At 41.9% G+C, this 15,387-nt stretch overlaps 1 protein-coding gene across 7 annotated transcripts in view; it reads left to right on the top strand.

The window, feature by feature from the left end:
* The window catches only part of EBF2 (EBF transcription factor 2), a 202,060-nt gene that overhangs the window by 122,706 nt on the left and 63,967 nt on the right, over positions 1-15,387 (top strand). For all 7 annotated transcript variants that reach the window (XM_023216867.3, XM_023216869.2, XM_031935949.1 and 4 more), the window contains one exon: positions 13,593-13,674. In XM_023216867.3, the coding sequence (XP_023072635.1) occupies positions 13,593-13,674 (82 nt within the window). The remainder of the gene's footprint in view (positions 1-13,592; positions 13,675-15,387) is intronic.

Below are 15,387 nucleotides of genomic sequence, written 5' to 3'. Positions count from 1 at the left end.
AAATTCAGGTTCTGGTTTTCAGCAAAGTGGGGCTGATTTGTGGGAGTCCCATGAATCTGCCCCATTTACATTGAGCCTTTCTTTGAACCTGAGTGAGAAATCCCAGTGACTCCAAACGGGATGGGAGATTTCATGCCTAGCCTCCATTTTTGAAATAAGATGGCTCAGTTTCACCTTGTTCTAAGAATCCAGCATATTTCTGAGCAACAGTGTAATATGGCATGGAAGGAAAGATTAGAAATTCCAGGTACACAGAAGCAGTGCCCAGGGGCTGTGCCTGTTCTCAATGGGCGCATCCTGGGGTCTGGTGTAGGTGTAGGCTCTGGTTCTCCCGTGAGACTTTTCATTTGAGCAGCAATTTTTTAAAGAGAAAATGGAAGAAGAGATTCTGGACATCTACTTAGGAGCAAAGTAAAAATTAATTACGTAGTGTCCTCTGCAAGATGACCAGAGTAAGCACAAAATGCAGTGGTGTTACAGAGAATAAAGAAACCTGAAACCGATAGCATTCTCTTGTGGTATATTTTTTAAAAAAGATTTCATTTTTGGTACCAAGATGTGGAAACCTTCAAAAAGTTGATAATTCCCATAGAGTTAATAGAGGCTTTAGGATCAATAAAGTTGGAATCACAAAAGGAACAAATAACTGATTACTGATTCCTGGAACATTGTATAGATATAGGGGTTGGGTAGAGCTTAGACTGATGTGATCATTGTCTACTTTATTGACTATACTCTGGAATATTATTAGACTTATCTGAATGCCTTTTGTATCAAATTCTTGACCTGATTTTTGTCCCAGTTTCTCTTTTATATCATCTAGGTTTAGTTCTTCTTTAAGGAAAAAAAAAGTTAAAAAAATTCTAATGAAAGCCGGCTGACTCTGCTATGAGTAATATAAGAAAATCTGTTTTGCTTAGGGAATGACAGAGTATTGAAATACCTGGTTTTATATTTTTATGTGGGTTTGGCAAATGTGGTCTGAAAGTGGCTAATATGATACTTGACCCAGTGTTAGTAGCTAATGATAATTCCACATGTACCAACTGCTACCTGTTAGCCTACAGGTGCTTTCTTTTTTCCTTTTTTTGGCACAAAGGTGTATGCACTGTGAATGTGGATCTTCATGGTTGAAGTGGTGGCAAGCCGCCATAGTTTTCAGATAAAATCGAGCCTAGCTGTAATTACTGTCTCGGTTTTTCTATTTCAGTCATCCCTTCTTCTCAACTTACTGCCCCCCCGCCCTGCCGACCAACTTTTAGGTAGCACATAAAAAGCACAATACATCACTCAGAATTTGCAAACTGGGGAGAGAGCAAAGATAGGCAAGAAAGAAGGAGGCAGAGAGACTGAATCACAAGAATAAACTAGAAGTGAAGTGAATGGAGGAAAATCCTCCTGCCAAAATAAAAATTAGAGAAATTTTTCGGAATGTGTATATTAGGTGAAAAAAAAATCCATTAGCTAAAGTGCAGCTTTGTTAACTAACTGCTTTATACCTTATTGCTTAAATGCCACCAAATTTCTCTTTCTCCCTCACAGCTGATTAGAAATTACTCAAAAGCTGACTAACTCTGCATGGGTCACAATCGCTTTCTCTCTGCCTGCTCTCCCGAGTACATAGTTTGAAACTGGGTAGGCAAAGCTGAAGAAAATAGCCAAACAAAACACAACCCCAAACACAAAACCTCTTGCTTGTCAATAGGTGGGACTTGCTTGAAGGACCTGCCTAGCTCTTTCTGACTCAATTCTGCTTCAGTCTCAGGCCAGTGCTTTATGGAGGAAGTGGCGAAAGTCACCATTTCACCCTGTGAGTTTAACCATTAAGCGCTTTCTTGCTTTATAAAAACAGACGCACACGTGTTCCTGACTACAGGGAAACCAGGTCTCCTATTATAACCACTCAAAACGGGATATGAGGAATCTGAAAGAAAAGCACAATAGTTTCAAATGACTTTCTTGAAAGGTGAGGACATTATTAACGATTTCCATGACCCTTTGTGTATTCTTTTGAGAGAAAATAATTTTGGCCTCTTATTAGTCTTATTATTCCAGTTGTTGTCATGTTCCTTCCGAGAAACTACTAGAAACACAGAAAGCTCTTTTTCGTTGAGGCTTAAAAAAAATTCCTGAACCATTTAATCTCTTTAGATGGGTACTGATGCAAAAGCTATGGTTTGGCTTACAAAAACTCTCCGAAAGTTATGTTTCCAAACTACCCAAGTAATAACATTGCTTAACTCTGAAAAACTGTGACAGCCTTTTCCAGGTGCTTTCAAAATATTTTTTGCACTTGAGTTAGTTGTTGCAATAGATAGCCCCAGGAGGTAGCTGTCCTGGGTTCTCCTTCTAGATAAGGAGAAGAGAAGGCAGCTCACACAAACGTCTTTCAGGGAAGAAACAGAAACAGTGCCCCTGGCATCTGCTCCCAGCTTTGGCCAACAGCCTCCCAGGTGCCATTGTACTTTTCAACTTTCTTAACTCCCAAGCTAGCGTATCTTGTAGCTTTGTTTATTTAAAAAAAAAATTCTTTTTTTTTTTTGGCTGCCTGGTATTGAGAAGGTGTGTTTAGTACAGTAATAGGCCTGGGAAAATTGTTTCCATTCTCCAGAAGTTTCTATTTATAGACTCACCATAAAAAACTGAATTAATAGAAAGTTAGGCATATTTCAAGTGGCTTCATCTTTTTGACTTAACAATCTTTTGGCCACTGATAGCATAGGGATTTAGCTGAGTGGAAGGGCCAGGGAGCTCTCTCTTTGCCCTAAAATTATATTTCTCGTCTCTTTGAAGGTTGACTGACTTCTTCTTGCCAGAACATGCATTTCCCACTTTCTTCCTGGAGTCTTCCTCAACTTGCATGACCACTAAGCTTCCCTTGCCCTTCCAGATTTCCACCCTGCTCTGAATTTTCTAACGAGTCACCTACCCAAACCTTGGGCTCTCCTGATCCTGGTTTATTTTTGGGAGTCAAAATGAAGCTTGATGCTTGGTTGGAAAACTCTGTAGTTTTCACAGTGCACAGATGCATACTTTTCTTTGAGACTCCACTCTCCAGCATTAAAGAGAGACCCTTCATTGTAATAATTACCGAATGGATACAGTCCTAATGGAACTTAATTGTTTCCACTAGATGGATCTCGGGTGTTTTTGGCAGCCAAAATGAAAATGATTCCAAATACCATCAAAGGAGCTTATAAGCACCCAGCATGCACAGAGTGTTTTGATATACAGTGGAGTGTTAATATCATTATCTCTCCTAATACAACATACGGTTACTTTAATCCTTTCCCGCCTCTGTGATCTTGGAAGATCCGACGGATAGAAGGCAAAGAATAAAACATTATATACAAGGAGACAAAGGGAGAATTAGTCCCCATCCTCTGGATATGATTTTTTTTTTGATTGTTTGAATGTTGGCTTCAAATGTGTACCTTTATCAATACTGACTTCTGTATGTTCCACGCTAGTTTGAGTTTGTATGCGACATCAAACATAGCTTTTCACACATGTTCTTTCCAGATTTTTTTTAACACTTACTTAGCAGTTTATAGAAGGAAGTGAATGATCTCCTCAAGCTGCTTACAAATTAAAAAAAAATCTGTGCTTATTAATTATGCAGGATTAGTCTAATTATAATTCAGCAAATTAATTAGCGACAGAAGGTGTTCTGAAACATTGGAGTACATTTGCATGTTAAATGGAGAGGCTAGTCTGTAATATATGTAAATTTATGCATGGCTTCATAGTTTAATTTAAAAATTTGCAGCTGCATATGGTATGGGAGCAGGTGAAAAGTCAGTTTTAGTTTAATGATGCTAACAAACATTAGATGGTGTCCTGTCTTAGCAAGAGAATGCACTCATATCTGCTAATCTATGAATCTGTCATAAGAATATAATGTTACATAGAGACACAATCTCAAGGTCATTGGAGAGTGAACCCATAGGTGCAATAGGTATAAAGCTGAAAACTGCAGAGAGAAAATGATGCCAGGAGAAGCCCACACTCTGAACTTTGTCGCCACTTTCTCCAACGTTGCATGTTGCGTCATTCCACCTTAGTTCAGGGAAAGTAATGCTCCAGCCTGAGTAAATAGGGGTATCTTTTTGTCTCGCTGGTATCTGTTCTGGCAGGTGTGAAATAGTTGTCCAACCTTGATTCCCTTTCCAAATCTCCACATTTGCACTCCATTTCAATTTCCTGGAGTCGTGGGAAAGTTATTACCGAGTTATGAATTAATGGTAGGGTAGAGAGTTTTACACATTGGCCTCAACCATCTGGCAAAACAGTAAAACCAGCGGACCAGGCAGCAGCAAAGGGCTCTGGGTGTAATTGGTGTTCACTGCTCAGCCTAGCATAGATGAGCTCTGCCGGGAGGGCAGAGAATGGGAGGGGGAGGGGAAGGATGGGGAAGGCAGGATGGGGAAGGGGTGCTGAGGAAATGGGACGGTGAGGACCCATTAAGCTGATGGCTGACTAATAACTTCATTTCTCTCCTTCACCCGAGAGTCATGGTACTGGAAAGGGAAATAGATTTGTATTCTGATTCTGAAGTCTCACGGAAAGATTTTTTTTCTCCATCCGTTATATGATTCAGTTTTGCTGAGTTCTTTTTCTTTTCTGGATGAGAAGACAGAGAAAAGGATAAGGGCAAAGAAGAGGACATGGGTTGTTTCTTTTTTAAAAAAGGAAAAGATGGAACCTTGTGCATTGCAAAGAGCCCTCCAAAGACATTTTATGAGAACAATTAGAATTACAAACATGCTCTTAGTGTGTGTTTCATTGCAATTCAAGCCCAAAGAGTTCGATTATTATTTTCATTAGTGGTGTCAGATTTTTATCTGAGTACAAAAACAAGCACTTTTCCTTAGAGATTTTTTTCCCTGTGAGCCTCATGGTGTCGAGGAATAGAATTCAGGAGAATGAAGATGCGTCTGAATATAGAAGGGGGGAAAAAAAAACCAAAACCACAAACACACAAAAACCTCCCAACATCTAACCCCAGGTTCTCAGAAACTGTAGTGTGTTACCAATCAGAAATAAGTGGAGAATCAAAGTGGCCCCTTGTTTTTGCACTTCAGCGGCCTTTTACAGTCAACTGCTTGCCATTTAGGGTATGGGAGACGTTCCCTTCAGAGGAAATCGTGAAATTCCTTTGAAATGAAGTCTATCGGTATGGAGTCAGGGAGTCAGATTTACGTAGTGGGGGAAGTAGCTCCTTCCTGATATTTAAATGAATGCAGCAGATTCTACTCGGGAGGCAGTGTGTTCAGTAATGAAGGAGCTCTTGCCAAACTGAAACGCTACTTCCAGGGACTTGAGCACGGAATAGAAAGTGACTCGATGGGGCCTGTTGCCAGTCAGAAGCCAGCATATTGTGTGGGTAGCTCTGAATTCTTTTGCTGGCCAGAGTTTACTGAAAGCAGGAATGAGGACTCTCATCCACCACTTTTTGTGTTTTTGTGGTTCTTTTCTCCCCTACTATCTGTGAGAGTGGATTAATTACATGTGTGTGTGTGTTTTTTTTTTCTTTTACTATCTGTTTCTTAAAAATTAAGGGAAGTTCTTCCAGTGGAGTACATATTAATATTGGAGAGATAAGCAGGCTAGAGAGGACCAGATTGAAATTTGTGGCAACTCCTTCTGGAATAATTTTGTTTGGAAAGTTTTAAAATGTGGTGGGGGAGAAAGGGGCAATACATGGGAAGGGATCATGAGTATGTGTAGCAAAAGCTGATGAAGCAGACTTACTTTGTACCAGGCATTTACCCAAACACTTTGCATGAATAACTAGTCTTCCCTATTGGCCTTGAAAGGTGTTTGTTTTGTTTTGAGATAAGAGTCTCACTCTGTAGCCCAGGCTGGAGTGTAGTGGCATGATTTTGGCTCACTACAACCTCCGCCTCCCAGGTTCAAGTGATTCTCATGTCTCAGCCTCCCAAATCGCTAGGATTACAGGTGGTGTGCACCACCACACCTGGCTCATTTTTGTATATTTAGTAGAGACTGGGTTTTACCATGTTGGCTAGGCTGGTCTCAAGCTCCTGATCTCAGGTGATCAGCCTGCCTTGGCCCCTGAAGTGCTAGGATTACAGATGTGAGCCACTGCCCCTGGCCATAAGGTCTTTAATTGTTACTGAAAGTCCCTAATTGTTACAGTAAAAATTAAATCATCATCATCACCATTGTAGAAGCCGTGAAATCACATGGGCTTGGTATGGACACCCCAATTAGCTGCCGCATATAAGACTGAAATTATCTGCTACCAAATGCATTAGCTTGTTGGTCTATTTAAAAATCTCCATCATGGAGATCCTGCTCTGTCCCTTGGGTAAGTGCTCCCAAAATTCAGCCTTGGTGACTTGATTCCCAAGAAAATGTTTTCCAAGATTTAATTCAACGTCTTTCGTTCCACGTTCGATTTTCAGCTTTTTCCCTCCCATTGTCTTGATAGACAAATGGCCCTGAATCTTCCTCATGCACTTGAATAATCTTTTTTTTTTTTTTCAAAAGTCTAAAGCTATTTCGGTTATGCCATCTTTGGACAATTTGGGTTCTTGAGAAGTTTTGTTTTCTGAATATCTGATAGATTTACTTATCTTTTCCTTTGTGTCCTCCAAAATAGTCACAGAACTTCTAGAGAGTGCACTCCCCCATAGGAATGGTAGATATTTTTATTCGTTTGCTTGTTTTGTTTTGCAGCATGAAGGGCTGCACTCTCATTCCAGCGGAAGGGGAAGAAAATGACAGGATTCCCCCGTGTGGATCAGTAAGGCAGTTGTCCTGTGAAACGGTGTCACGTGGCAACATGTTCAGCCTTTTTTTTTCCCCCAAAGCTTGGCCAAGCTTTCACCAGACCAGCATTTTGCTAAGAGTCAGACAGACTGACTTCCACTCTTATTTTTTCTGCTTACTAACTGTTTTGCCTTGGGCAAGTCATTTAACCTTTCTGAATCTTGTTTATCTCCACTGTAAGGTGGGGATGTTAATTTTCCTACTCCCAAAGTTGAGAAGATTACATGAAATCATGTCTGGCAAATAATATAAGCTCAATGAATATAGGCTATTATTAATTATAATTATTATTTCATCATAGTCTTTTAGGCAAGAGGAATTTGAGAAGTTGAGTGTAGTTGGAAATAAGAAAATTTATTGCTTAAAACGTTTCTGTAAAGTTAAATTTTTCAGATCTGAAATGGCCTTTTATTGAAATAATCTGGGTGAACAAACATTAATGGTAATAAGTCTCTGCCTTAGGAATGTCTGTGGAGATTAAAGATTCTATACCTCTTCTGTTCATGTGTTTATTTTTACAGTTTGAGGGGTTGTTTAACTAAATGGATTCGATAGAACATCAGCTTACAAAAATGAGTTTAAACTTCATTTCGTTTAAGCCTAAAGAAGCCAGTAGGTCAAAACTATTAAGTCATCTTTCCTTTCCATGAATCTTCTTGGGCTTTTGTGCCAGCCACCGGCCATCTTGCCAAGCAGATCTCAAATACTAAGCCAAGTGTTCTCAGATGCGTCATCACCAAGTTACTGTAGGGTATAACAAGAGCCCACTGGGAGCTTGACCTCCTGGAGTCTTTTCATTCTTGTGGACTTTAGTCAGAGTCTTCACAAGATCTTTAAAGCTTCAGGGCCCTTTGTAGCCTGGGCTGACACCTCAACAACCAATAGATGTATCCAACGTACTTATCTGCAGGCCAAGGCTGGGTCCCACTGCTAACCTTCACTTTCCCTAGGGCTGCCTGGGTGTAGGCTCTGCTGGGGGATCTTGAGGGAGGAAAGAATGTTCTCTGTTGTTGAAAGGATCAAAGAAGATACTACAGTGAAGATCTAGATTACAACTAGAACATCATCGTTGAGATTTTCTCTGGTCTCAGATGGAAGGCAATCACTTGTGAGTTTTCCTACCATACAAAGCTGAGTGAGCTGCTATGAGGGCTGTTCTTAGAGTGAGAAAATGAACTCATGGGTGTGGACACCCAGTAGGCTTCTCAGTCTGGTGTGAGAGCTTGGATTGCCTAATCCCCTAAAGGATGTAAACTTGTGGAGAGGATCCTGGAAGAAGAGCGGCAACTGCCCATTCCTTTCAAATGTGATTCTATGACCCAGCTGTCCCTATATTGCATAGTTCTCAGAAATGGTATGAGAGTGTTTTAAGGGAAATGGGCTGTCTCCTTCTCAGAAGCATGCACAAACAGTGAAACTCCATTGTATTTTAACTTATTGGGCTGAAAACAAGGAGGTTTAACAGCTAATCCAGACAAAAAGTGTCTTCTGCAAAATCAATGAACACATGTGGTTAAGTCCCTATGTGGTTTGTGAGGCCATATCAACTGTATGTTTGACTCAGTCTTTAGTGACCTAGCCTGCTTATGTGACCATCATGGCAGAGAAAGAGAACTAGATACAGCATCCCCTCTCTTGGTCTTTGGAGAGTCTGGGGTGTTCTCATCTCTGTGGTGTATAAAATGTGGCCATATCATAGCAGAAGTTGTTTCCAGGGTCGGCAGAATTAGATTCTTTTTTAGGGGAGTAATGAACTAAGTTTTCAACGTGAAAGGCATTTTGCATATTATTTTGTATACAGTGAAACTCTATATAATGGTAGCTGTTGACTACTAAGTTCAGATTCCTTCGATGTGAATTACCTTTTTTTTTTTTTTTTTTTTTCTGATAGGGTCTCACTTTGTCGCCAGGCTGGAGTGCAGTGGCATGATCTTGGCTCACTGCACCCTCCACCTCCTGGGTTCAAGCGATTCTCCTGCCTCAGCTTCCTGAGTAGCTGGGACTACAGGTGCATGCCACCACGCACAGCTGATTTTTGTATTTTTAGTAGAGACGGGGCTTCACCACGTTGGTCAGGATGGTCTGGATCTCTTGACCTCAAGATACCCCTACCTCAGCCTCCCAAAGTGCTGGAATTACAGGAGTGAGCCACCGCGCCTGGCCTTATGGACTTTTTTTATATTACAATTTTTAAGGAGGGACTAGATCTTGTATTCCAATTTGGAGGTAAATTGAATGACTTCTTCCATAAATCCCAGAGAAATATTGTGCTGGGTTTTGTGATAGACCATTGGTGAGAATTCCAGAGTCTGTCAAGAATATTAAATAGTTAACTTTCCTGTGATTTCGAGCCTCCTGTCCCCACCACGGAACCTTAACTCTGCACAGTACTTGTGCATCTACTTTGAGATGGGTGGGATGACGGAAGACGTGTGGAAGCCACCTAAACACTTTTACTGTATTCCTGAATAGTACAGATATTCCAGTATTTTAGAGATTGGAGAGGAGGGTATTCAGTAATAGATTCAGGGGTCTGCAGACTCATTTCAGAATCTGGGGAAACGTATTTGAATAGTTTGGTTGGGGGATCCTTGGGGCCAAGGACTTTGTTTGCCACTGTGCCTGAACTTTCTGGCATACAGAGCACAATACATATTGATCAAATGAGTAAATAAATCAATGCAGCAGAAGTTTTCAATATTAAGCATTTAGTTCCATGTTTCCATATGTCTATCTTTGACCTACCAATTTCGACTTGGGACACTGCAGTCTCTTCAAGAAGCCAGGATCTTTCACTTTTTTTTTTCTCCTGATTTATTCTTCCTGTTACGTGTGTGTGTGTGTGTGTGTGTGTGTGTGTGTGTGTGTGTGCCATTTTTAGACCATTTTGAAGTATTTGTTTTTAATAGGTTTATTGAGATATGACTTACATACTACAAAGGGCACCCATTCAAAGTGTATAATGCGATGGTTTCTAGTGTATTCACCGAGCTGTGCAGCCATCTTCACAGTGTCCTTGGTGCAGGAAACATGCAACACCACATGGAGCTTGTTGCCACAAAGATCCAGCCTTCAGTCCTTGTGTTCACCACTTACAAGCTTGTGATCTTTGGCAAGTTTCTTAAATTCTTGAGGCCTTCGTTTTTCCCAGCCGTAGGATGATTCGTCACTCATGGGATTGTTGTGAGAATGAAATACGGTATTGTGTATTGGGCAGAGAGTGGCTACTCAGCAGACTGTGTTTCCCTCCACTCTGCGACCCCTGTATCCTTCAGCTGCTAGACCGTGCAGGATGGCTAGAGGGGATGTAGGTGGCTCTGATCTGTGATATTCCTGAAGCACCCCCCCTGCCTCAGAAGCAGAGAGAAAGAGTCCTAAAGGGACAGTGCAACTCACCCAACAATCTGCCCATCAGCCTCAGGGCACCGCCCACTCAGGGCAAGGCATCACCCTGGATGTCCTATTTCCAACCAGTCAGCTGTCCCCACTTACTTATATTTCACAGTTTTATCTCAGTGGGTTTGACCTGCCTCTCAGAAACCCTCACTCCCACCTCTGCCACACCCACTCAGATTTCAACAAGTCGTGGTCTCTTGTTTTCAGTGGTTTCTTTCCCCACTCTAACCCTTTTTGGAAGGTTCTCAACTCTGTACATTTTTCTTTGCAGTCATAAAACATTACGGTTGGAAAGAACCCTAGAGATCCCATTCAACTCCTTTGTTAAGAGAGAACGAATGTGAGGTAACTTGGTCCCGTGGTCAGTTGGTGGCCACAGGTCAAGGCCAACCCTTGGGGCATTTCCAACGATCTGTGGAGTAAAGGAATGCTCTGGTCCATTCTCCTGCCCCACTGACCTAGGGACCAGATTGCTATCTGAAGGTCTGAGTTGATGCGTTGACTCCTCTTTTGATCCTCTTCGTCCCTAACACAAAGATAAACCTGTGGTTGTTAGTGTTCGCTCTTAAGGAATGGATCAGAAGCTTTGTCGTGTGCAGCATGCTCCGTAGTTATGATATTTACGTCGTCAACATTGTTTGGAGAAAGTGGAAATAGACTTCATCCTGATGAGAATCTGCACATTTGGTCTGAATCTCATAATTTATTTGGGTTTCCCGTTTCTTAGTGGAGAGCACTGACATTTTCCAGGCAGCTCTGGCTTCGGAGGGATCTAGACCCAGGGGATTTGGAGAGAATTTGTTCCCTGTAAGTTACCCCATGGCTCAATGGATGGTATGATTAGTGAAGGTTTTGTGTCAAGACGCTGAGCATGGTGGATGGAGAGAGTGGAGGGCAGAGAACCAGAAGACACCAGTGAAAGGAAGAGAAAAAAAAAAATGGAGATATCAGTAAGCCCCAGAATTTCTTTTAATTAATATCTAGATCCATATATTTAAAAATCCAGGCCCTAATTTCTGGTGCAAGCCATTTAGAAGTAGCAATGCCTTCTTTTAGAAGATACTATATAATGCAAGAGAACTTTCTGCCTCTTTCTGTCTTTTCTCACTCACCTCCCTCGTCCTCCTTCCACTTAACCTCCCCTTCTCCTTCATGAACCCAGTGCTAAGTCCTTAGAGTGCATGGGGCTGTGTAGGTTACAAACTCAACCCCCCAGACAAGCAAAAAGTCAAACTAGGTGTTTTCCATCCAAATCACTGTTAAGGGTCCTAATTTAAAATGAATAAAGCCTTTCAGCAGGCTCCACCGTTCCCTAAATCAATTTGATTTTATGTAAACATTTATCTCTTTTGCACTTTTCCACCTACCACACCATTCATATAATAATGCCTTCATGAACATTAATGTTTTCACCAGACACATTTTGGAGCGGGGAGTGGGGGTAGTCTAACACACACAGAACGCATTACAAGGAGCCCAGTTCTGGCAAAACTTTCCAGAAATCAAGGGCTAAATGAGAAAAAGCACTCCATTTGGGTTTAGTAGGGGAAAAATGTAAATTGTAAATTGCGGCCGGGAGTGATTGAAGGCCAGTGTGGGGTGCAGTGGGGGCTATTGTTCAGAAACACACACGAGTGGGAAAAGGCAATATTTGCGTGCATTGTGAGTGTCCGTGGCTGGCTCTGCTACGAGTGTACAAACAGAGGGGATCTTTACCCTTCAAGAAATAAAATGTTTGAATTCTGATCAATCTTTACTTAGATAAAAGCAGCTCTCCTTTCTAACGCACTCTGCTGACCCGGGCAGAGATGCCACTGCCTTTCAGAAAGCAGCGGCAGGTTGTGAATTTGAGCACTGTGGTCGGACAGCCATGCACAACATTTTCTCTGCCTTATCCTTCCACAGATCTCTTCCATAAAGACCCCAACACCTCCGGGGCACAGGAAGCAAAGCCCAACCTCCCACCCACCCTATAAAAGATTGAAAGAGAGAAGTGAAAAGCAGATGTTATAAAATCATGAAAAAAATATTTAGCTGTTGCTTCCAAATTCACACTCAACCTTATTCATGGGAGCATGTGGCCAAATATTTCTAGCAAACAGAGTAAAAGAGCCTCAAATACAGAAAATACTCTGAAGAGCCAATTCCCCTTCTCCCCTCCTTTGTCGTTTACTGTTTATCTCCTCATCAGTTTTTTAAAGTGATAAATACATTTAATTGGAGAGCCATCTAATTCTTTTGTGTGATTGTTAAACAAAAAATAAAAATCAGAACGTCGCAATGAGAACACTTCACCAACCATTGCTTTAGAATAGAATTTTTGGAAGCAGTGTTGATTTCTACTTATTTTTGTTTGTAAATCCTGAGGAAAATGTATATCTTTTCCTTTAAAGTTCTAATTCAAGGCATGGATGTGAGAGTTCTGAAGGGACTTTGGGACTGCGGTAAAATTTCGTTGTCATAGTAACAGAAAGGGAAATAGGCCTAGCTCACCTGGGACTTTAACACTGCAAAAGCTGGATTTTTTTTTTTTTTTTTTTTTAAGGAAAAGGACTCTGCAAGTGAAATAAATGAAAAACTTACTGTATTTTGAAACAAATTTTCAAACATTAACTAGGTGAATTGCTGGAAAGGCCACTTCTGCCACTTTTCTTGGTTAACATAGTTGCCTGGTGAAAGATGCCCAATTTTAAAATTGTACAGATAGGCCATTTAAGAGGGAATATTGGCTTCCAGAAATATGTCTGACAAATGCTAACCTCAGACCATGATTCTGTGCTTTCGTATTTCTCTGAATAATCTATACATGATCTGAGAGGGACATTCACACTTCTTATTAATCATAAAAACTCTGGCATATACCTGCACCGATGGACTTTCTCTTTGGAGGGTAACATAGCATTTTCTGATTTTGTAAACATTGGTTGAATATATCAGGCCACCTTCATGTATGAGCATGAAGGTGTCTGGGGCCAGTGGAGAGCCACACAGACGAGACTCTCGCCCTGGGATTCTGGGGTCAGGTCCTGCCAATTTTAACCCTGGAGCAAGACTTTCTGTACAGCAGGGGTCACTGCTGCATTTGAAGCCTTTTAAAAATTTTTTTCCAAAATGAGTGCTGTAGAAACTCCGGGGGCCAGTGTACAAACCAAAGCCCACTTTGAGAGCCGCTTAACAATCCCCCACAGTGATGGGGAAGCGGGTGCTGGGCTTCAGATTGAAAACATCCAAATTTGCAAATTGCAGAGGGTCAGAAATGTTCCTTCACAGGCAGGGCAGGTTGAAATTCCCCAGATCTGAAATATAATCGCTTTCAAATCAAATCTAATGGAATGCAGCTATATTCTCCCTTAAAAAATGTTTACTGAAAAATGTAACACATTGCTTTCTCTTCACAGATTCTTTTTAAAATTTTTCCTCAAGTGCAATCAGAATTGTTTGAAAACAGCGGGAAACCCAAGGGACATGAGACGGTTTCAGGTAAGGGGCCTGCAGATCTTCCCTGTTAAATAAGTCATCCTGTTTTCTCTCTCCTTCTCACTCTTTTTATTTTCTTTTTCTTTAAAAATTATTATTCACTGCTGCTGCTAACAATACAAAAGATAATGGTAAACGATGACCCTCAGCCACTAGCGCCGAGAGTTTCTTCATCTTGTAGTGTTTAAGCTTCCTGCCCCCATTGCCAAAGCCCTACGGGGAGAGGCACCAACCGGTGCTGGAGACTTGATTTTCAGCCCTCGGGCTGCCCACTGCACACACAGCTGCCCACAGCAGGAACCGTGTTCTTGATATTCAGCCACCTTGGGATTTTTCAAAGCAGCTTCTCTGTATTTTCTGCAAGCAACAGCCCCTGTCTTCCCTTTCCCATCGATTAACTATTCAGTGGTCTCTCTCTGAGCCTTCTGGAAGGCAGCAGCCCAAGCAGCGTGGTCACTTTAAGATCTCAGCGTGACAACAAGACCCACGGGACGGTGACCCAGCTGCCTAGCAGTTAAATCTGCCACTGGTTTCATCACCCTTGCCACTGATGTACTGAAGAGACGAGCTAATAAAAACAGAGTGAGGCAAAGTGTATCAGGCTGGAGACGAAAGCAAGAGCAGCTCCTCTCGGCCCCCTTCCTTGAGCCTTGAAGGACCCGCATTTAATTCAGCAAATGGCTTTCCTGCCACTCACACCCCGTGCTAGATATGTGGCACCTCCTCCTCCATAGAAAAATTAAAAACATGTTAAACAATAGTATGCCAGCTTGAGACTTCAAAAAATAAATACTCGCAGCAATGAGAGAGATGGGGAACCTTAGCCTCATGTTTCGGGTGAGGCAAGTGAGGTTCCGGAAGGTTGAATGACTTGCCCCTAATCACAGTAAGTAGGTGGTAAAGCCCGGAGCCAGGAGCTAGGAGAGTTTGTTTGATCAAACTCTTTCCAGCACACTATGGGCGTGCGACACATTGCAGCTGCTAGGTTTATGTTTTGCTGTTGTCTTCTTGAAATTCTGAATTTTATATATATATAAATATAAAAAATATATACATATAATATATAAATATATATACATATATATATGTGTGTGTATATATATATATTTTTTGAGACAGGGTCTCACTGTGTCACCCAGGCTGGAGAGCAGTGGTGTGATCTTGGCTCACTGCAAACTCCGCCTCCTGGGCTCAACGGATAAGTAGCTAGGACTACAGGTGTGCACCACTATGCCCTGCTAATTTTTGTACTTTTTGGTAGAGACGGGGTTTTGCCATGTTGCCCAGGTTGGTCTCGAACTCCTGACCTCAGGTGGTCCGCCCGCCTAGGCCTCTCAAAGTGCTGGGGTTACAGGTGTGAGCTACCGCATCTGACCTTGAATAAATTTTGAACAAGGAATGTGACATTCATGTTTTATTGAACCCTACAAATTATGTAGCTGGTCCTGCTGGAGAGTTTCTGTGGTTAGGCCACAATCAGACAGACGTTTAGGAGCAGAGCCATTCAAGAGTTAACAGGCCAGGCGTGGTGGCTCAAGCCTGTAATTCCAGCACTTTGGGAGGCCGAGACGGGCAGATCACAAGGTCAGGAGATCGAGACCATCCTGGCTAACACGGTGAAAGCCTGTAATTCCAGCACTTTGGGAGGCCGAGACGGGCAGATCACAAGGTCAGGAGATCGAGACCATCCTGGCTAACACGGTGAAACCCCGTCTC

This window comes from Piliocolobus tephrosceles, chromosome 7 (assembly GCF_002776525.5).
Source record: "Piliocolobus tephrosceles isolate RC106 chromosome 7, ASM277652v3, whole genome shotgun sequence".
In the NCBI taxonomy this organism is placed as follows: Eukaryota; Metazoa; Chordata; class Mammalia; order Primates; family Cercopithecidae; genus Piliocolobus; species Piliocolobus tephrosceles.
The sequence above is the reverse complement of the archived record's forward strand: the minus strand, read 5'-3'. Positions and strand labels throughout refer to the sequence as shown.